Source organism: Oxyura jamaicensis, chromosome 10 (assembly GCF_011077185.1).
Source record: "Oxyura jamaicensis isolate SHBP4307 breed ruddy duck chromosome 10, BPBGC_Ojam_1.0, whole genome shotgun sequence".
NCBI lineage: Eukaryota > Metazoa > Chordata > Aves > Anseriformes > Anatidae > Oxyura > Oxyura jamaicensis.
The window spans coordinates 5,815,525-5,838,104 of record NC_048902.1 but is presented as its reverse complement, the minus strand read 5'-3'; the positions used below and the strand labels follow the sequence as shown (position 1 = coordinate 5,838,104).

The window sequence follows — 22,580 nt, the reverse complement described above, 5'->3', positions numbered from 1 at the left end:
AGATATGCTGTTGAGTACCATTTCAGATAATTTCTCCTTTTATTTTTTGTCAATTGCAGTATGTTGTGCTCAGCTGTCACCAGTCATGCTGGAAATCTGTAAGACTTCACATTATCTAGCTTCTGCTTTGGAATTTCTCTGAAGTTGAGTTCTTACTTCTGGTAATTTTCTAGTTGGTTAAAAAAAAATGCTTCCTGACTGAGTGTATTTTATTCTACATATTTGTACTTATAACTCTTCTTAGTCTTTTTGACAAATACATGTGAAAAATAAACACTTTTTAAGATATTTTTTTCTGGGAAAGTAGTTACTGCCGAAGTTTCCTCTTGAGAAATCAGTATTGTGGTGTTAGAGTTCTGAATTAACATATTCAGTATGGTAGATTTGTCCAAGGATGTATTTTATAGAAATAATAATACATAAATATCGATAATCACTCTAGTGCATTGGTTAGGTAATACAATCATCTGCAAATGACTCATGGCTTGTGACAGTCTGAATACTAGATTCTTACTGACAGTTAAAAACCCCTTTGAAATCCCAGATAACAGCAAATTCCTGTTAAATGTAGTTGTCAAATTGCTGACCCATTTGAATTCAAAAGACCAAGAAAAATAACTTGTTCTTTCTGCAAGCATTAAAATTCATTTAACTATAAGTATACATATACATGAAGAAGAGAAGAACTAAGGGACCTGTTGTGAATTTATGAAGGGCTTTCAGACAGAGGTAGTCATCCACTACTATTTAAACAAATACAGATCTTACAATGCCAAATTCAAACCTTCCAGATTAAATAAACAAGAAAAAAACAATGGAGCAATTGTCAAATGTGAGAGTAATTCAAAATCATTAACTTTTTTAGAAACAGAAGATTTCAGATGAATTAGTGTGATCATTTCAATAACGAGATTATTCTAGTAGATTCTGTTTAACTCCTAACAGTGTCCTGAATAGAAGACCAAGGAAAGTGCTAAATACTAATTAACCAAAAGGGGAAGGAAAAAAAAAGGCAAAGCACATGGTTCTGTGGTTTTTTGAAGCACTACTACAGTGATTTGTATAGATGAATGTGACTCAAGCTACATTTTCCGTTTATACCATATTGTTACAGTTTTATAAAACTGAGTTTTTATCATAGCATGCACTTTGCTTAGTTCCTGGGGAATTCTGCAGTTTTCCTTCAGTGACGGGTTTCTAGAACCAGTATCTGTATTAAAAATATAGGGTCTAACATCTTAGCAGTTATTCTTATCCCTGGAAAATGAATTAATTCTTCATTTCTTATAAGAAATTAATAGCAATCTTGTTGACAAGAAAGAAAACAAGACACATATTCTGGAAAATAAGGTCAACTTGCCTAAAGTTCCTCTAAAAGGTAGAGAATTGTAGACAGAGAATAACATTACTGTTATGTCAGCTGTGAACTCTGAGACCTCTATACATTTGCCATGCTTGTTTCATACCAAAAAAACTAAATGGGGTTACAATTTAGCTATGTGGTTATGTACTGATACTTATATATATACGTGTGTATAATTATAATCGTCATCATCATAGCAAAGATGTCTGAATTCATACAGGTAGTGCTTACATACTTTACTAGAGGCATGTTTTTTTTTAAAAGAGGGACAATGAGATTTTTACAGAGGGAAAAAAACAGCCTGTCAACTAAGCTGAAGTTGTTTAAGTGATCACACATCTTTTTATTTATACGTTGTATTTTAAACGTGTTAAACATACAAGACAAACATTTACAATATAGTTCATATTTTAGTATAAGCTACACTAACTCTTGCTAGTTAGAAAAAGAGAAACTAGGGAGGAGAAGACTTTTTTCTTAGGTCAGTGCTTCATGTGTAATCATACCACCTTTGACAAGGGGATATAAAATACTGCTGTAAATTTAAGGTATTGTTTTGCACCAGTGTGAGTATATAAACTCATTTTCAGGAAGAATTGCACTTGTAATCTTATATTCTCTTTGTATATATACACCTATATCTGTTCCATATGTATGTAACCTACTGCAGAAGTAAGCGAATTCCTACGTAGGTGCAACTTGCTTATATAATTTTTCAGGTGGAAATTATCCAGAGCAAGGGAAAAAGTTCAGTACAGGCTTTTCTCATTTGGAAATTATTTTAATGTTGGAATGTGGACCATCTTAATCCATGGTCCTGTGAGAATAACCCCCTAAAAGGGTTACCTAGAAACTCAGCTTATTCAGAAATGTCAAAAAAAAAAAAAAAAATAGGCCACAGGATTGCACAAAAACTGCCTAGTTCTTCAGACTGGTTTCATATTACTGCAGAATGTTATGTTGTACTTTATGTGCACTTCTGTAGCACTATTTTACAAAATAATTCAGTATTTTCTTCCCAGTACTTCAGTCACTGGGAGCCCTGCTTTTGTTTCTTGACTGTATTTTCCTGTGGTTTGATGCATTTATGAGGAACAGTTACCCTGTCTTCTACCGTGTTTTCTTAGGCTCTGCAAGCCAGGCTCTTTGGGTCACTTATCCTAAGATGAAATGCTTAACTTCTAGTGCTCTGCAGCCTTTCATTTCATCTGTTTCAGTTTGAAGTGATTTCTGAGTTACTGAACTTGCTCCCAGTGTTCCAGAAGAGGCTTTGCCAACATCTTTTTTTTTTCTAAAAAAAAAAAACCTTTTAGTTCTATTTTGGATACTGCAAAATGGAAACATGCTTGTATGTATAATTTTCATTTTTTTAAGTACATCTTGGATGCAGACCTGACTATATCAAGATAAAATATGCATATACATTATGTTTATGTGTATATATGTATATGTGTATAGCTGGGGACATTTATCTCTACCTATGAGTATATCTATATACACACAGTGTGCCTAGAGATAAACGTCCCCAGATATTCAGGAAACACTGGGGAAAAAAAGCATGATTGAGGTGTTATGCTGCTTACAAGAAGTTTACTGAATTGAAGTCAGTCTGTGCAAAATAGTGTTGAAGTTAACCCACGTAAAGGATTGGGAGATGTTTTGTGTTTGGGATGTGGCAGTGTTCCTGTAGGCATACTGCACTATTCATTACTTTAAAAATTGTCTTGATTGCTGAAAAAAAAAAAAAAAGAAAAAAAAAAAGAAAAAAAAACAACCAAACAAACAAACAAAAAAGTGTAATTCCTTTCAGCTGCTCTTGGCAGATTTTTTTTCTTTCTATATTTCAAACAGATCCTGTATCTTTACAGTCAATCATTTTTTACCTGGTTGATAAACACTTTGAACAATTCATTTTCACATATACATGCTATTCATACCAGGCAATCTTAAGAGCTGTATTTTGACATTAAATACCAGTCCTCTTAAAGCTGGTGTTCTGCTTCTAAACAAATCTCTAATGGATTTGGTTAATTACAGTTTTTGCTCAATAATTTTTATTTCGTATATGAACGTTTGGCAAAATGTTACCTAATGAAAAGTGGAGCAGCTTTAGAAATGTAATAACCTAATAAATATCTCTGGCTTACTTAAAAAAAAAAAAAAAAAAAAAAAAGTCTATGTGAAATTGTAAGTAAATACATTTTACATGCAGAAAACAATGAAAAATTGCACAACCTTAATTCAAAGAATTTAGATGTTTCACTAATAAAAATGACCTCATTTGGTGCATTGGTTCAATTTAGTGATATTGTCAAGGTGGTAGAATTATGACATTCTACATCAAATACATCATGTCAGGAAAAATTACTTGCAGAGTCTGGAGCTGTGCGCAAATGGGGTCTTTCTGACTTAACTACTGAATATCGAAGCAGCAGGAACATTCAACACAAGGGGTCTGCACTTAGCCTGCGTGTTGCCAGACCAGCTGGGAGGACTGAGTAATGTTAATGGGGTATTTAGCTCCGTCACACTGGAGGGAAATAAAAATGGGGGGGAAAAGGAGGGGGAGGGGGGGATGGGGACAGACAGAATGGGCTTAAAGCAGTCTGTGTATTTCTACTGGCTTCCTAGAGATTTGAGTTCAGGCGTATTGCTGGAGATGTTTGTTTTGCCCTTTGAAGATTTTAGTTGCAGTGTAGTGATTGTCTTTCTGAATGTTTGTCCATTCTTGAACTGTTTCCTTTCACTTCTTCGCCTCTGTTTCGACAGCTATTTGTATTCCCTAGGCATGGGTTTTGTTTCAACATACTTGATTTTGTTTCATTAGTTAGCCCTATTTCTTTGCACCTGTTTGGAAAAAAAAAAAAAATAAAAAAAAATGTATTCTTATATTGTGTACCTGCATAAAGCTCTTTGATTTTGAAGAGGTCAAAGTTAGATTGAACTCCAAGAGTGGCTGTTTGAAGAGACAGGTACTTCAAGGGGAAGAAAAGATCAAATATGTATGGGACTCTATTAACTTGATTTCAGGTCCTTTTCACCCATCTTAACGTTTAGAATCTACCTGTTCCTCTTCCTTAAAGCCTTCCAAAATGCTCTTTCTTACAGTATGCAACAAATGTTTCCCCTTCATTACTTCTTGTATTTGCATTGTATAAATATGGAATTATTTAGGGAAGAAATTTGGCTACAGAGTGAGAGAAAGCCACGGTCTCCATTGTGCTTTGAGGGTCAGATAGTTTCCATCTCTATTCAGTACAAAGTGCTCTTCGTTTATCATACGTGGCTCATGTGAAAGGAAAACAGCAAACAGATATATGCCAATACCTTTACCAGAAGAGGAGTGCTGCTTGTTGACAGGTGGTGGAATTGTGTTAGGTCTGCTCCAAGGGTGTGTTGGATTTCAAGTGTAAGTTGCATTAATGCTTTGACTAGCCACCAGCAGCAGAGGTGGTGGCGGTGCTTTTGCAGGTGAGAGGTGGTGCATGTGGTGAGAACAGCGAGTAGTCTGGTCGCCATCTGGTCCTGAGCTCCCAGCTTGCACTGAGTCACTGCCTGCCTGCTTCCTCAGAATTTCTTTCCTTTTCTTGCTTAGCAATCTATTCCATCTGGATGTGTTTTCTCAGCTAATAGTAGTTTTCTGGCAAAGAGAATAATTGTTGAAAGACTCCCCCCTCTCCCGTCCCCCCCCTTAAATCCCAGAGAGCTAAGAAAACAGCTCTTCCCGTGGGGAAAAAATAAAAATAGGGCTAGTTCAAATTTATAAAGGGAGGAACCTACCAACTCTGAAGGTTGTTTTCAGTGTGCAGCATGCATAGTTTGGATTTTTGCAAAAGTTTTTTTTCATGGTGTGGTAGTTCAAGTAACAGCCAGATCACCTGCCTCTGTGCTAATTGTGACTAGAAATGGTAACATCTGCTGACTGAAATAAAAAAGAGAAGCAGTTTGTATAGTTAGTACAGCAAAATATTGCTGTAGTTAAGAGACCTAGTATTTGACCTTTAGAGACTTCATTTTAATTAATTTTATTTTTAATAAAACTGTTTATTTTTATGGGTTTAGTAGTACCGCATCCAGTTTATAATGTTGTAAAGACTTTGGGAGGTGTTGCCCGTGTGCGAGGAATGAGCCTCCACAGCAGGTTGCTCCTCAGTTGCACGTGTAGCAGAGATTTTAGTTGTCTCTTATGTGCTTGATTCAGCATTGCTGAAAGTTTGGATTTGCCAGGAAACTGTGCAGGAGTCCAGTTCCAGTGAGCACAGCCCTGAATGTCTTATTTCATCTTTAAGTAGCCCAAACCGATGAGCCAGTGTTACTTCAGGTAGTCAGTGGTTAGTTCTAAGTTTTTGGCATTCATTAACATGTTTCTGCATTCACCCTTCCATCTTATAGACAAATCTGTCTGAATAAACACTATTAAATTGGGTTGTGCTGTTAATTTAGGTTTGATGAGTAGCAGGGGAAATTAATAGCATAGATATTTTTGTGCAGGTGCTCTAAGCACAGCTGGAGGACTCAGAGCCTAGAGACGTATAGCATTAGTGCACATTGACTCAGAGCCTAGAGACGTGTATAGTGTTAGTGCACAGGCACAGGAGTGTTCAGCTAGAAACTTTGTTCCTCAGCACTGTCATGGATTTGGGAGGTCTCCATCGGGTGTGGTTCCTTAGCATCTAACAAAAGGCAGATTTTCTCTAACTGTAAAGCTATTTATCATCATATCATAGTACCTGGATAATATTTCATTGTTATTGTTGTTTCTCAGTAAAACAGCAAGTGCTGTCTCTGGCTTTGGTACACATAATCTCATCAGCTGTCGATGCACGGATATAACCAGTTTTCTATACTCTCTCTGCTCAAGTGCCAGCATTGTGTTTTGAGTAGCCTTTTCCATATTTTAGACCTCCTTCTGTTACTGCCTTGTCTTTGTTAACTATTAGAAATGTTTCTCTTCTCTCACGGTGATCCAGATGTGTAGTTTGTTCACTGGACTTGCTGCAGTCTGTCCATATCTTTCCTGTACTGGGGAGCCAGGAATTGACACTACACTCCAGATGCTGCTCACCAGGGCTGAATAGAGGGAAAGGATCACTTTCCCTGCTATTGCAGCCCCAATGTAATGATACGGTGGTACAATTAGTATAAAAGTATAAATTACATAAATGTAGAAGTGTAAAACATACAGAGGTAGCAGTGTAAGGGCCAGCTGTGAAATGGGTAGAGTTGACAGCAGTATAATCTGATTTACTAATGAAAAACATAACCATAACCTAGACATGTTGCATTAGTCGGACTTCCCAGTCCTCATGGCTGAGGACAGTGAGGACCCCTTTCTCCTGAGATGGAAGGATATTTTTCTGGGTATGTACTTGCAGAAAGAAGCAATTGCTAAGGGATCCAATCTCAAAGGTTGACTCTAACCAGGTAATTAACTTGTCTGAAGAAGTTAACGACCATCAGCTGGGACACTGGCTAGTACGCCAGCTGTCAGCCTGATCAAAGTGAGGAATCACAAGACTTAGCCACATTTTACCTGTCAGTTTGTAAGATCCTCCATGTTAGTATTCTAATGGCAACTATAATCCCCCTCATCGCAGTACTTTAAGGAAGTCTATTGGACTGATATGATGTACTTTAAACAAGTCCTGTTACTTGCTGGTTTTGAGCAATGTCACCAAAACTAAACATCAGAGGAGTCTGGTTTTGCATGTGCGTGCGTTGGGGCATGCAGACTTCAGTATAACATCGGCCGTGTCTGCAAGGGACCAAAGCACAGAGTGGCAATCGGGAAGCCATTCCGGGATCCCCCGCGCTGTTTCGTTACAGCACGGGATGGGGGAACAGCTTTGGTAGGGACGTGGTCTCTGCAGAGTTGTACATCCCCTCGGATGGGTAAGAAATGGACTAGGAAAGGACTGCATTACTTCTGGGGTACAGTGAAATTGACTGGTTACCTTTTTTTTTTTTTTTTTTTTTTTTTCTCCCACAGTTTATTTCTCTGTAGCTGTGTTACAAGCAAGAGCCAGTATCACCTGTTCCTGGTAGGAAACCTCCATGCTCATCCTTACCCTTGGCACCTGGCAAAGTTGCAGCTGAGCCTGTGAGGAGGAATTAACAGGAAAGGTCTAATTCATGTTTAAAGGTAAACTTTGACCAATAATGAATAACAAGCTTAGAAGTAAGACCCGTGCTTTTGCCTAAGTATGTATCATTTAACTTGATCCTGTTTGCTTTGCTTTGCACTATTTTCACAGCAGTGCAGGCAGAGTAGAAATACAGAGATACCTTTAGCATAACTCAGTTTTGAATGTCAGCATGTCAAGCACCAGCTGCTCTTGAAGCACCCACTTTAATTTTTATTTGTTATTTGGAGAAAACATTGCCTAGAAAGCTAGAGTTCCTTTTTTTTTCAGAAAAAAAAAAAAAAAAAAAAAAAGGAAAAAAAAAATGCAATAACAAGCTTCAATAAGGGTAGATGTTTATGTTAGCCCTGGATTTGGCAAGAAAGCCCCCCATGCCAACATTGTGTTATGTTTCACTTGAGGCAAGAAATTATCTGCTTCCTGATGGGTCTGAAGATGGTTCTGAGTGCCCTGGTAAGATTGCCCCTGCCAGACTGTTTAAAAACACAGGAGAAAATTGCACGGTAACTACAGTATTGGTTGTCAGGAAAGCAAAACTGCTAAGTTACAGTAACATCACCTCATTCTCTCTCCTCTTCCTTCCAAAACCAATGTTCTAACTGGTTGTAAAGCGGGACCGTTTACAGACAGGCACCACGACGTGGCTGCTGGGCTTGACTGGGACCTGCCCTGGGTCGCTGCTGCGCTTGGCCCCAGCTGGCTATGTGTGGCCCAGGGCAGCCCCCCTATCCTCACAGAGCCCTTGCAGCCCTCCAGCACAGTGGTGCATTGGTGCCATGTTGGTTTTTGCAGCAAGCTGCTGAAACAGAGCATCGCTTGGCCTTGGGACTTGTTGCTTGGACAAGGAAGGAGGAAAATGTTTGTGTTTTTTTCTTGTGATTGAGCTGGTATTACACAGGAACTACTTCAGAACTACAGAAAGCCCTGGATAGATGGGTGGGTCGGGGCTGGTATTAGGTAGAAATACAGAGTAAAAGCAGTAAAGACCTTTGTGTACCCTAACCTCATTAACTAGTGTTCTAATTGCATCAGTCAGAAGAGTGAAATCTTGGCAGGCCTTTCCGTTCTGCCTCTCCCAGCCAGGCCTCAGTTGGACCGAGAGTTACAGTGCTTTATTTGTTGCTGATTCGCTTTGTGGAGATGATTTCTCCATTGAAGGTTCAGCTATAGAAATACTACGCTAGAGGAGACTAGATGTATACCTGATCCTCAGCTGTGGTGTTTGTTGTACTCTGTAGAACTGTTGGTCTGAAAATTATCTGACTGAGCTTTATTAACTAGGACTTCATTTACTGGAGGAAGGCTGCTTACCTGTGATTGACTCTATGTATGGCAATCAAATAGTTTGTACTCGGCACCTTTATACACTTATGCTTTTCTTTTAAAAAAGCAATGTACTGCATAGTCCACGACAGTTACTTTGTGGGAGTCTTGCTGAGATTTACTGGGGCTGCGGGGGAATCCCGCACAAAAGTGGAAAGGTACTGAAAGGTCGTGGTTTGTACAGGCTGGGTCTTAGCCTGGTGCAGAGTTGATTATGATGCTTCAGGAGTTCTGCAAAAAGTCATGCTGTCATTTTGCCCAGAAAGTGACGGGAGCTCAGTCTCACAATATCTCTGGAGAGGGCTTCGAGCTGTCAGTCTGGGCAGAACCATTTGTCTTGCACTGGTGATCAGGAGCATAGCCATTGGATTGGGAGCAGCTTTCTCCTAGTGTGGTTGTCATTATATTATATGGAAAGGGCACTGCTGCTGCGCTTTCTAAGAGAGGTTTTTAAGAAGTGCTCTGAAATGAAAGCTGCTGCAGAAGCTGAAAAATGTTATTTTCTGATGCCATGTGAGAAAGAGAGCATTATTTTGGAAGGAACAGGAGAAAATGTGAATTCCTTATCCAGAAGTACAATGTGGGTGTGGTGGGTTGATCCAGCCAGCAGCTAAGCACCAACTAAATGCTTCAGCTTAGTTTGTGTGGTTTCTCACAATACGACAGGATCCATTGGTCATGAGCGTATTGTTTCTTTTTTTTCTGACAATTTATTGCACAGTGAGGCCTCTTCAGCATGAGTCACCTCTTTGGGTGGTGTTCCAAAATCTCTGCCTTCTGGCTGTGGGTCGGTGCAGGCCCACGGGGTCAGGGGGGAAGACATTCTTTCTGACTGCTGACACTGGCAGGCCAGGCCAGCCACGGGTGGAACCTTGGTGTCTGTCCGTTAGCACTAGGGGCTGGCCTATGGTGTTGGCGTGCTCCATACAAACTTCTGTGACACGGACTTCCAATGGATCTTTGGAGGACTGGTTGTTGCCCAGGTTGCTGTAAAGCACCTCCACCACTGCCAGTTGCCTCATATGCTGGATACCTTCCTCCGCTGTGGTCCACTTGCCTTGCTAGTTGGCAAGGTCTTCCTTGAGAGGAGACTATGCCTTCACGCTCACCAGGAGCTGTCTGCAGAGATTGAGGATTGTTGTCCCTTTTCTGGTCCCTCTGCTGATTCCCCAGCCCTTAGATAGGATGCTGGCTGCTAATGACCCTGTCATTCGTGATTGGGCCTCAGGATCCCAGTGTCAGAGCAGCCAGGTGATACTTCCCTCACCTGGATGACAGCTGTAACGTTTCTGCATAGTATGAGCATTCTGGTTGCAGAGGGAAATCTGAGAAACTGGAGGGCCATTGCAACAAGGCAGGAAACCCTGGAGGAGAAGGGGGAGTTGCCATTCTCAACTTCCCCACAAAGTGGCTCGCGGAGAAGAGCAGGAAGGTGTAATTGTTAGTTGTCTCTGTGAGATGGTTCCCTGAGTACTTAGATGGCAGCAATACAAGGGCCAAATACCAGATTAGACTTCAGGCCATTGCTTTTGTTATAAGTCTCCCAGGTAAGGAAAAGAACACAGCAAAGAGGAGAAGCAGGAAGCAGATGTTAAGAAGCCCTGGAGTTTGCTAATCCTGGCCAGCAACTGAGCACACACCAGCTGCTCAGTCCCTAACCCCACAGCAGGATGGGGGAGACAATTGGAAGAGCAAAAGTAAGGAAGAAGTCATGGATCAAGATAAAGGCAATTTAATAAAAATGAAGGAAAGAGGAGGTGTGGGGGGGAAAGCAAGTAATGCAAAGACAGTCACTCGCTGCCTCCCACAAGCAGACCGATGCCTAGCCAGTCTCCAAGCAACAGCTACTTTGGAAAGAGTCTCCTCCACTTTTATTGCTGAGCGTGACGTTTACAGGGTATGGAATATCCCTTTGGTCAGCTGGGGCACCTGTCCTGGCTGTGTACCCCCAGCCTCTGGGTGGGCAGGGTGCGAAACAAAGAAGGCTGTGATGCCGTGTGAGCGCTGTTTAACAATGCCCAGAACATTGATGTTCTATCAGCACCATGTTAGTCACAAATTTGGAAGTAAGTAAAGAAAATTAACTGCATCCAAGCCAGACACGGTGCAATGGGGAAACTATAAATTATGGAAGTGCTATTGACAAGACAAATAAAAGAACAGATAATAAACTCTGTTGTATGTATGTTAGTAAGTAAGACCAAAAAGAGCTCTAGACTAGTCAAACATTTAAATACTTGCTAAACTTCAGTGTATGAACAGTTCTGTCCTTACAGTCGATGATATGATCTTTGTGTTTTGAATGAACCATGCCTATGCTTTGCTGGATTGGAGTCTTTGAGTTGCAGAATTACTTAGAAGCTGCACATAAGAAAAAATAAAAATATGAAATGATAAGAAACAGAAAAACATGCAGACAGTGCAAGTGATCAACAGCTCCTAGGCTAAGGCAGAGATGAATGACAAATACTGTTTATTTTAATGTAGTAACTTGAATGTTTTAGCATTTTTATTAGTTTTGTTTGGTGCAGAGAAGAAAAATGACATTTACATCAATTTGGCATATATTCCCAAATTCTGTTTCTTTTTCTCCTTGGCAGATGGATGCCTTCTAGCCAACCGGCGAGTCCTGCTGCTGCTGCGTGCCTGGCAGCATCTCTGGATGATCACATGACTCTTGATATGGATGCAGTCCTGTCAGACTTTGTTCGGTCCACAGGGGCAGAACCAGGTCTGGCAAGAGACTTACTGGAAGGTAAGCTTTCAGGATGCTAATATTTCTTATCTTCACAGCTTTCTTAAAGCAAGAACCAGTAATAAAAAGAGAACTCGAGCCTCTAGAAACAGACGTTTCTTAGTATTTTGGTTAGTTAAGCCAACTCTCCTAATAAGTTGACTCTAGATTTTATCAGAGTAGGCGTTTTTAGCAAAAGCCTTAAAAAAATAAATTCTTACTGTTAGACTGCAGAATTTAAAATTAATAATGGTAATGTGTTAAATGTAGATATCCTACCCAGGGAATGGGGCTGTACCTAAAAGCAGCTGTAAATGTTTTGGCTCACCGGGCAAAGCAGTTAAGTTGAGTCTGAGATGGTCTTACTGTAGAAGTGAGAGAGGAACCAGAAATGTTTTTGGGGCCCAGATTAATATGCATGCCTGGTTGGAACTGGTGTGGGAGTCAAATGGCTAGGTTGGAAAACACCTAAGAAGCTGTATCAAAAAAATAACTGAGTGTTCTTAGTGATGTTATTGTAGTTGGTATAAGTTTATAAGCCTAAAAGTGGAAAAATATCTTTGATGTTGGAGATATTTTTTTAATGGTATTTTTTTTTTCTTGTTTTCCATTTCTTTTGAGTGAGCTAGCCAAAATTGTGAGGATGGGAAGTTAGAAATGACTTGGTGGTATCTATGTCAATTGCCATGCAGTTCTGTGGGCAAGGTAGATGCACATTGGACTTTTTCCCTGAAAGATTATTAAGTATATGTCAAGAAATTTTACCCTAAATCAAAGTAATTACTGAACAACCACAGCAGACTTTTGGGGGAAAACATAGGGGTATATACTTACTTTTTGCAAAAGCAGTTTCACTTCATAGTATTTATACTATTGTGGGGAACACCATTAAGTTTTTCTCAGCAGTATCAGGACAGATTGTCAGATTTTGGGGCTGAGAGAAAATTGCCAAAATTTGAAAAGCGTTTCTACATATTAGAGGTGATTCAGAAGTGTTACTCCTTTTCCTTGCTATAAAGGATAATGCGTCCAAATAAATACAGAGTGGTATTTTTCTGTGTTGTACTTTTAATTTGTGGAGATGAATAAATTCACACCGTACATATTAACAAAGAAATAGGGAATGAGGAATTTAATTTTCTGAACAGGCTAATAGGCATTTAGTGCCAATTATTTCCTCCTACACAGGAATATATCAAGGTAAAATGCTTTGCTGCTAGTTCTGGACAAGAGTGTGCTCACAGGAATGTTTCCTCACATGTAGTTATGGATGCATTTGGTGTAACAGCTGTTAACACCTGCTATGTCTCATTCTGTGGGTCAATAATTTATCCAGTGGTTTCTCACTTGTCTAAAAAGGACACAAAAGAGACTGCCATGCTGACACCACTGTTACTGTCCCAAATAGCTGTCACAGAGCGCAGGGGTAGCAGAGTGGAGTTGACAGGCTCCTGCTGGCATGCTGCTGTCATGTGGCTACTATCGTATCATTACAGTCATAGAATCATATATTTCACTAGAATCATATGTTTCCCCCAAATAAAATGCGGATAATGTCACAACCTTGTTTAGTTCAGTTTGTAGCGTGCTCACTGGGCTGAGTTTGCTTATGATTTGGGGTCAGGAGGACTTCAAAGTAATGTCCAGGCGATGTTGTAGACCTTCCTTCCTGAACTCTGAAATGCACACCTGTGTTCTCTGTGCTCTGGACTCTCTGAGCAGTGCTGAAGCCATGAAGTAACTTCATAAAGATGAGAAATATTCAGAAGGGCAACCTCCCACGTGATGGTGCACAAAGCTATTGCAAATGTCCCACACCTGGTCTTGGAATGATGTCAGAAAACCAACTTCAATTAAGAACTTGAAAACAGGTGTACACTTTTTTTTGAGAAGTTTCAATATTTGCCTGTAATCTGTATTCCTCAAACATCTGTAATAGAGAACTTTGAGTCAAAAAAGATTATTTGTATAGACCTTCATTTCCATATAATCACAAGTTTTAGTTCTTATAGGACCTTGTAGCCCTTCTCCCTGATCTGCTCACAAATTCTCTTCTTACTACATGCTCAGACTGAACGTTCAAATTGTGCTTCTTATGGAAGGTTGACTTATTTTTCAGAGCCATTTCTAGTAACATTTCCTTTCTTTGACTTTTGTGGATTTTTTTTTTGAATTCCACTGTTGTGTAGACAATCTGGTAAAATCACTGCAGTTTATTTCTGTTGAGCTGTGTATTGAGCACAGTTTGTTGTCTGACCAAAACATTCTGCTTGTTGTATTTGACACACCTTCCATGAAGTGTCCATTCTTAATTTGAAATGAAGTTAGAGAGATGAAAAAGGTATTTTCACTCCTTTCATATTTTTATAAACTTTGACTTGGTTCTAATTTGTGTCTAGCTCTTTTTGCCAGCTATTAGCATCGTAAAACAATAATTAAGGTGTAATTCCGTTTCTTTTCTATCTGATGTTGATAAGCTAAACATGGATTTCCACGTCTCACTTTCTGATTCTGTACTTTTTCTGTCATTCAAAGCAAAGTCGAAAGAAATGCTTTGACTTTGTGGGTATATACCTTTCTAGCGTAACACAGAGAGCAAAGATTGTCTTTTTGCAATTACATTACATAAGCTGCTGTTTGTATCTTTGGCTAAGTTTGCCTTGGTATTGCGCGGGGAGCTTGTGGTCAGTCCGTGCCCACTTCAACATTCCAAAGTTAGCAATTCTAGAATTCTGTGTACTTGCTTAACGTTTATGGAGTTCGCATTTCACAGACTCAAAATCAAAGTATGAGAACTTTGCCATGTGCATCTGAAAATAGATATAAATGCTTTAAAAAAGCTGCATTAAAATTAAAAACATGAGTTTGTTTTTCATAGTTCTGCCTAAGAAACTCTAATAGGTGACAGAGCTATATGTTGTTATTAACTCAGTGATTTTTTATATTCAATTGTGTATAAATATTGAAAGCAATAAGGCCTTTTTCCAAGTTCAGTATAACAGTGGCAGAGTTTATGACTTGATTCATTTGTAAATGTTATAGCTTGACTTCCTAAACACTTTGGTTTTCTAAGACTTTCTTGCAAACAGGTGAATTCTGCAGAAACGGAACAGTAAAAGGTCATTAGACGTGGCTATCACCTGCAAACCAAAAATCTACAGGAACCTCACAGCATACTGGTTAAAAATAAGGAAACTGGCCTGGCAATTACTTTCTGAGACTTTACCAGGTCTGCATTAACTAGTTGTCCTTATGCCTCAGGAACTTTTACATCAAGCACTGCAGATCTGCATTGCTGCCATTCTTTTCAGTGGGTAAGGCTTGCAACTAGAGAAGGCGTGTTTTCAGCGCGTTTTCTGGACCAGCCAGGTTACTTTCATCATTCTTTTTCCGTTACAAGGACAGCTTTTTATCAACACTGATAAAATTCTTAGCTACTATTATGGCTGAGTTATTAAAATTGGAAGCACTGCTCTGTCAGCTTGGTTATGATTACAAGACTTTGCAGTATTCCTCCTTGTTGTTTAGGACTCCAGGGAGGATGCTTGCTTGATAGCAATTTGTACCTTCTTCTCTAGTCTTACAGAGACTTTGAAGTAAACACCCAATGGGAAATAACTTTGGAGAGCCTGGCCTTCTGCAGATAAGTGTCTTCAAATTCATGGCATTTCCGAGACATCATTAATCCTGATGTTTTTATGTTAATAATTAAGAGACAAGTAAAGGATAATTAATGTACCCCTATGGAAATAAAAGGACACCAAAAATATTTGGTGACTGTACCAGATAATAAATAACTGTGGCTTGGGGAGAATATATGAGCACCACATATGTCAGCAAATTACAGAGTAGGTAGAATGACTGTGACAGTTGCTCGGCTCTCTGAGTAGCATTTGACTCTGAGGACATGGAAACTGGATCTGATATTACACATTGTGATGGTTCAGGAATCAGTTAGGCTTGAAGTAGATCACTATCAAAAACATCTCCTAGGGACCCGAGATTTTGTCTCTATGCTTTCAAAGACTATAGGATTTGGGGGGGATGTCACAAACAAAAACAGATTTATTCAGCCAACCTGCCTGAAAATGTTCTGTGTAATTAAGACCTACACTGTCTTCATTAGATTAGCCTTGTCTTTGAAAAGTAGTAATCTAGAGAAGGACTATAATCTATTACGTTCACTTACGTGTATTGTGTTGTAGCAAAACGTTGCATCAGAACGAAGTGATTGACAGATCACCCTCAATCTTCAGTACTTGGGAACTCTGCCTCTGTTGCTGTGTGATTGTACAGGTCACCAATACCACGATTTCAGGTCTCTGGTTTTGGTACTAACTTGCCTTTCCGCCACTGTATTTTTCAGTGCTTAGTACTTGATCTCCAAAAGCATGTACTGAGCCTTTCATTTCATTCAGAGGTACGCTCCTCGGGCACCGATGTACATCAGCGTAAATGATTCTGCTTAAGTACTAGTAGTTAGTTGCATTCTACGAGAATAATGATGCTCACTGCTGACTTTAATAGCCAGCTTTTCCTCTTAATGTGTCTGCTGCAGCATAGGGATGATCTATGAGGCCATTTACCTTAGATATAAGAACGGTGTTTTAAAAACTTAAGAAATCCGTGAAAAAAAATCTGATTTTTTTTAATTCTGATTCTAGATAAAAAGAAGATAAATCAGTGATCTGAAATAGTCTTTTACTTCCACTGTGCTGGGAGCATGCACTTGCCTTGTGCTGCTGTATGTATGGAAACAAAAATAATTGGAGAAGTTTTCATGGCTGTCTGATCTAAAACCCTAATGTTGACCTTCTGTGTTGACAGACCTTCTGCGTAGGTGTGGAGGAACTTGAAGATCACAAATAAATCAGTTATCACATTGTTAGCTTTCCAGAAGCAGCAGGTGCACGGCAACCATCACTTGGTTAATATGGAGGGCTCTTTAGGGATAAGGGAAAAGGCATGGGATGAAATATGTTGAAATGCCAACAGTATAGACAACTACAGGAACTGAGCGATTTGTGAAATTCAGTGGCAATAATAGCACAAATATAAAATAAAAAAGATACCAAACTGCATCAAAAATAGTATATTTAGTTAAAAAGCTGTGCTTTTACTCGTATAAATGGTTTCATTTATTTACATAAATGATAACTTTCAGCATTTATTTGTATAAATGATGATACCTTTGTTTTTCTGCTCGACTGTTTAATGGTGAAGTATAACAAAGAAATATAAAAGTAATTGGTGTTTATTTCCAGCTTTATGTAGAGCTTAATTGGAGTAATGAATGTGTAGTTCAGCTAACAGAAATCAGGGGATTGGCTTCCTAGTCAAGAAATGTTTGTGGTAAAGGATACTGACCCCATGGAAATTGAGAGATGCAGTAGATAGACGGTCTCTCTCTGAGAATAGTGTATATAAGCAGAATTCAAAGAAAAGCATGTAATTAACAGAGAGAGAAATTTACAGTACTGTCATGTGGTTGTACCAAACCAACTCCCCCAAAATAGCCTCCTATTCTCTCTCCCTCAGACGCTTCCTTTTATAAGTCTCTTGTGGAAGGCTTGGCAAAGCGAAGAGGAAGCTGAGCAGCTATCAATGTCTTGTTACACAGAGATCAAAATGGTTATTTCCAGCTGTCTGCTCAGCGTTGAGTGAGTGTGCGTTCTAGCCAAAAAAGAGAAAAATGTTAACCAAATGTCCTTGCTGCATTATTTTATTTGAGAACCAAACCTAAATTTCATTTTAAATCCTATTGTATAATATTAACCTAGTTTTGCATATAAGCTTTTCAGAGGGAATACAGCTGATCTAAATTCCTTGTACTGTGTGCCTGTGTAGTGGGTTTATGTGACAAGGTTTTGGTAGCAGGGGGCCATAGGGGTGGCTTCTGGGAGAAGGATCTCGAAGCTGCCCCATGTTTGGTAAGGGCCCCACTGCTGACCAGAGCTGGGCCAATAAGTGATGGCATTTGTGCCTCTGTGAGAGCAGATTTAAGACAGGGAAAAAAACGCTGCACCACACAGCAGCTGGGAGAGTGAGAGGAGTGAGGAACAGCCTTGCAGGCACCAAGGTCAGCGAAGAAGGAGGGGGAGAGGTGCTCCAGGCGCCGGAGCAGAAGTCCCCTGCGGCCTGTGGTGAGGCCCATGGTGAAGCAGGCTGTCCCCCTGCAGCCCATGGAGTACCACGGTGGAGCAGGGTTCCACGCTGCAGCCCATGGAGGAGACCACGGTGGAGCAGGGGGACCTGCACCAATGGAGGCTGCGGCCTGTGGAAGACCCCTGCCGGAGCAGATTCCGGGCCGGACCTGCAGCCTGTGGAGAGGAGCCCACGCAGGAGCAGGTGACCTGGCAGGAGCTGCTGCCCGTGGGGGACCCAGGTTGGAGCAGTTTGCTCCCGAGGGATGGACCCCGTGGTACGGACCCATATCTGGAGCAGTTCTTGAAGAGCTGCTGCCTGTGGGAAGCCCATGCTGGATCAGTTCAGCAAGGACTGCATCCCGTGGGAGGGACCCCACAGCACAGGGGACGAGAGTGACCAAGAAGGAGCGGCAGAGAAGAATTTCTATAGACTGACCATAACCCCCATTCCCCCGTTCCCCTGCGCCACTCGGGGGGAGGAGGTGGAAGAGGGTGGATGGGGGGGGAAGGTGCTTTTGGTTTCTTTCCTTTGTTTCTCATTTCTCTAGCTCGTTAGTAATAGGCAATAAATCTTACTATCTCCCTATGCTGAGTCTGTTTTACCCATCACAATAATTACTGCGCGATCTCCTCGTCCTTATCTCAACCCTTGAGCCCCTTTCATCGTATTTTCTCCCTGTTCCTCTTTGAGGAGGGGGAGTGAGAGAGCGGTTGTGGTGGAGCTCGGTCACCCACCCGAGCGAAACCATCACAGCCTGTTAGTATTTCTGTTAATCTGCGTCATGCCAAATAGGAAGAAATGATGGGATTTTAACTGACCTTGTGGGTTGCCTTATTAGCAGAACAGACTTCCTTACGGGGGAAGAAGGCGATGGCGGACTTCGCGTCTTAATGGCTGTCAAGTTGGGGAAAGTGTTAATCATTGTCCACTGGTGTAGTGGCACAAAATGAAGATAATTTCATGTTAATGAAAACTAACAATCAGCTAATAGTCTGGAAGGACAGAAGTTGGTTACTATTTCTCCGAGCCTTTCTAGCTTATCCATCTTTTCCTTTCGACTTGCAGGTTTAATAAATGATTGTTATCCAGTAAAAGAGCTCCTAGGAGCTAGGAATAACTGAAGAGGTAAAAAGCTTTTGCAATTGAAAGGCGTATTAGTGTATTCTGTAGCCACTTCTTGTTTCCTGGAGTTACGTTTTGTTTGTTTTTACATCACTTATAACTTTGCCTTGTACCTGTAATCCAAATTCTAAATATCTGGAGAGAGTCCTATGAAAAGACTTCCTACAAAATTGTGAGGGTAGAATGCCAGAACTCCTCTAGTTCAGAATAGTTCTTGTAACTTCACCAGCACATACACTGGAAACATACACTGCATTAAAAAGATGGGAGTTGGTCATGGTTCAACTGAGACATTCAAGCAAGGGCTCCTGAGTGTAGATTTGGTCAAGGTATTAGAATGATTGAACAGTGTTGCCTGTTGTATAATGGTAATAATTTTGCCTTTTGGTCCTAAATAAGATTGAAGATCTCATAATTTTTGGCAGTTACAAATCCTGTCTCCTAGCAGCATCTCACAAAGCACCCAGGTATACAGGTACTCAGGGAGAAGTCCTGTCTGTGGCAAAATACACTAGCAGAGCTCAGCTTTTAATTCCCATTGTGTCAAAGGTGAACATTCTGCACTTCCTTAAATACGCAGGGTATTACAAGCACAGAAATTAACATCACACCTAGACAGGACGAAGTTGAGACAGATAGGGAAAGGAAGAATTTTGAAGAGTTTCCTGTGCTTTAGAGAGCTAAGTCAGTTCACATCCTTCAAGCCTTTTTGAATTCACCTGTGAAACTGAATGCCCATGTAACTCGAGGAACAAAAACTGTTCTCTTGCTGCAGTTGACCACATATTGGTTCATCTTGGGCATATCATTTCTCCTCTCAGCCTTGCAGCCAACACTTTCAGCTAAGAACTCTTTCCTGCTTTCTTCGAAGGAGGACAATGACGTAGAAATTAATAGGTTTACTTTTTACCTTGCTTAACTGCTCAAAGTCTGAGCTGAAGGATAGCCCAGAACACTGATGGAGTAAGAGCCTTGATTTTGTACTTACAATTACTTTATACAGCCTGCCAAATACTGGATTTCTGTCTGGTTGTTTGTAAACATCTCAGACTGTGCCTCTGTGCAGGTCATTTGTATCCCCGTGAGGGGAAGGATGGCATGAATCACGCATTCCTGTTGAAAGCTCACGTGCCTGTTAATTGCTTTGTTACCAAGCCACAGTACAGTCCCGTGTGAAATGCTGGTTGAGAATCATGGGCTAAAAGAGATGCTGTTGCTCCCCCCTCACAGCTGATACTTCCCAGCTGTGGGACAGCTGCTGTTCCAACACCACCTCTGCATACCATGGTATGGGTATTTGGGATTATGAGAGTCACAAAGTAGTGACTCTGCAGTAGTTTTTGAAATGATGGGGATGCCACTGAAAACAGGATTTGTCTGCCAGCAAGGCAGTTCACAGCCTTCAACCCTGTTCTGTAGGCAGGGAGGCTTTGTTTGATTATTGTTATTACTATTATTTTAAGGGGGGGTTGGTTCAGTGGAAGCTTTGCATTGGTGTTAGTAATACTGGGATTGGGATTTTTTTGCGACTTCATGAGTAAATTATATGCACAATGACAGGAACATGTTTAAGAAATGCTGGCAAAAATGTTACACTCTTGGTACCATTTCTCCAGTCACCGTCACCTTGTTTGCTAAATGCTATTGCGTTTACATGTGATTTGTCATTAACTACAACAAAAAACTGGCATTGAATGTAAAGTAGATGGGCAAATACCGTATTTGATTAGAATGGTTATAAATTTCAGAAGGTGTGTTCATTTTAATTTTACTGCCATTTTGCTAAAGTACTAATTTTGCTTTCTTAGATTTGTTATTTTGAAAAATGATGCTCTCTCTTCCTCATAGCTTAGTTCAGCATCGTTGTCTTTTGTGCTTCTACAGACCTCATTTTTATTTTCATAAATACAACATCTGTAATTTTTTTCAAGTCACTTTCTCTCTGAGGTGTGTAGCATTTTGGCTTTTTTTTATTGTTCTGTGAAAATTTCACATTCATTCTTACTGGATGTTTTTATTGCTTTTGCTTCTTAGTTGCAGGCACTAGCAGTTCTTGAACCGTCAACACAGGCTGCATCACAATTTGTTTAATTATCTCTAACCTCTCCCTTCCCCTTCCGCATCCTTTTTCTTATGTTTTTGGTCGTGTTTAACTTTAGGCTGCATTTCCTGTCCTTTTTAAAATTTCCTTTTCTGAAGTCCGGCGTGTGTGTTGTTGCAGGTTGGCCTTCCCTGTGGTCCTTCCTATTTAGATCTTTCCTTCTCAGATTGCATCCTTTCTGGCGCGTTGTTTATCATTATACCAAGAATTGCTGGTGACCTTTCAAATGTTCTTTTTAACATATTGGAGTAGGAGGATATTTGAAAGCTGTGGGTGTGGCTTTGTAATTGCATGCTTGCTATTCCTACTAATTAATGATGAGTGTCCTGTCCTTCTCTGATGACTGTTTTTAAGAATTGAAAGAAAACGAATTTATTAACTGCTGCAGTGCCACTAAGTGATGCCATTTGAGAAAAAAAAAAAAAAAGGAAAAAAACAAAACAAAACAAACAAACAAACAAAAAAACACAAAGCCTAAGTAACAGCACGTCACTCAGGTCTTGCCACCTGAATGTTATCACCTGAAAAACATAAAATCTAGTAACAGTGCAACTAGTGTGGGCTGCCGAATGGCTGCCCGATCTTTGTTAGTAAAGCCTGTCAAGTGTGGTCTGACAAAGCATGTGCTTAACTCGGAGCAAGCAAGGATTACTCTTGTAAAGCATTAAGAGGTCTCTTTGTCCTCTCAGCACAACAGAGCTGAAGACTTGACTAGAGAAAGACTAGGTAAAAAAAATAAAAAATAAAAAATAAAGAGATGAACAATGGACACTTTTTCTCCATTCCTGAATTCTGGGCCAGTTTTAATTGCAGAAAAATAAGAGTGAATAAAGATGTGTAAGCACTGTGAACACTATTGCAAAGCCTGAGTGATGCTAGTTCTATTAACTTTATGAAGGAGAGTTCTAAAAGAAATCAGTAGGTGATGATATTCTTGAGCCAGTGCAATGCAAAACTCCAAGGATCCTAGTGCTTTTCGTTCAGATTTCGGTTTCAAGCTGATCAGCTTATTGAAATGCAGAGTGAGATGGAAATAAATTTACTAACAGAAAGAAATCAGGACTTTGTCAGGAGGTCACTCAAACTTTTCCAAGAGAGCTTTGAAATTAAAAACAAACAAAAAAGCTCACCAACTCCTATTATTTAGTTGGATTGATTTATCAAAAATCTGTGCAAAAGGTGATGTTTAAAATCCTGCTTAATTAAATTTCTAAGTTGTCTGTACACAAATCACTCTCTTCCACAGAAGTTTTATAAGTTTGTTCAGTGATTTAGACAAAAATCTATTTTTGAATGTGAATTTTTTAATAACAGTAAAGAATGTAAAAGGATGTGACACAACTGAGAGGCAGTCAGTATGTCTGAGTGTGGTTGGTGCGCTGGAGAAAAGCATAAGGTCAGATCAGCCCCTGAAAATGGAAATGCTGAAGCATTGCAAAAAATTCAAGCAGACGTACAGCAGTGGACGGGTGCAGAAGGCTGCAGGTTCTGTAGAGGTAAATAATAAAAACAAAACAAGAACACATTAAAAAAAAAAGAAATAAGATATAAGAAAAATAGAAAAAAGGTTCACATCTTTGCCCATTTGCTGTGTACTTTCAAGGTGTTTATCAATTGCATTTCTGGTTGGGGAGGAGCAGCTGTAAA

At 40.0% G+C, this 22,580-nt stretch overlaps 1 protein-coding gene across 3 annotated transcripts in view; it reads left to right on the top strand.

Annotated features, from left to right (window-relative positions):
- OTUD7A (OTU deubiquitinase 7A) overlaps window positions 1-22,580 on the top strand; it is a 114,023-nt gene that overhangs the window by 64,484 nt on the left and 26,959 nt on the right. For all 3 annotated transcript variants that reach the window (XM_035336015.1, XM_035336013.1, XM_035336014.1), the window contains exons 5-6: window positions 7,353-7,505; window positions 11,430-11,584. In XM_035336015.1, coding sequence (XP_035191906.1) covers window positions 11,434-11,584 — 151 coding nt within the window. In that variant the 5' untranslated portion in view covers window positions 7,353-7,505; window positions 11,430-11,433. The remainder of the gene's footprint in view (window positions 1-7,352; window positions 7,506-11,429; window positions 11,585-22,580) is intronic.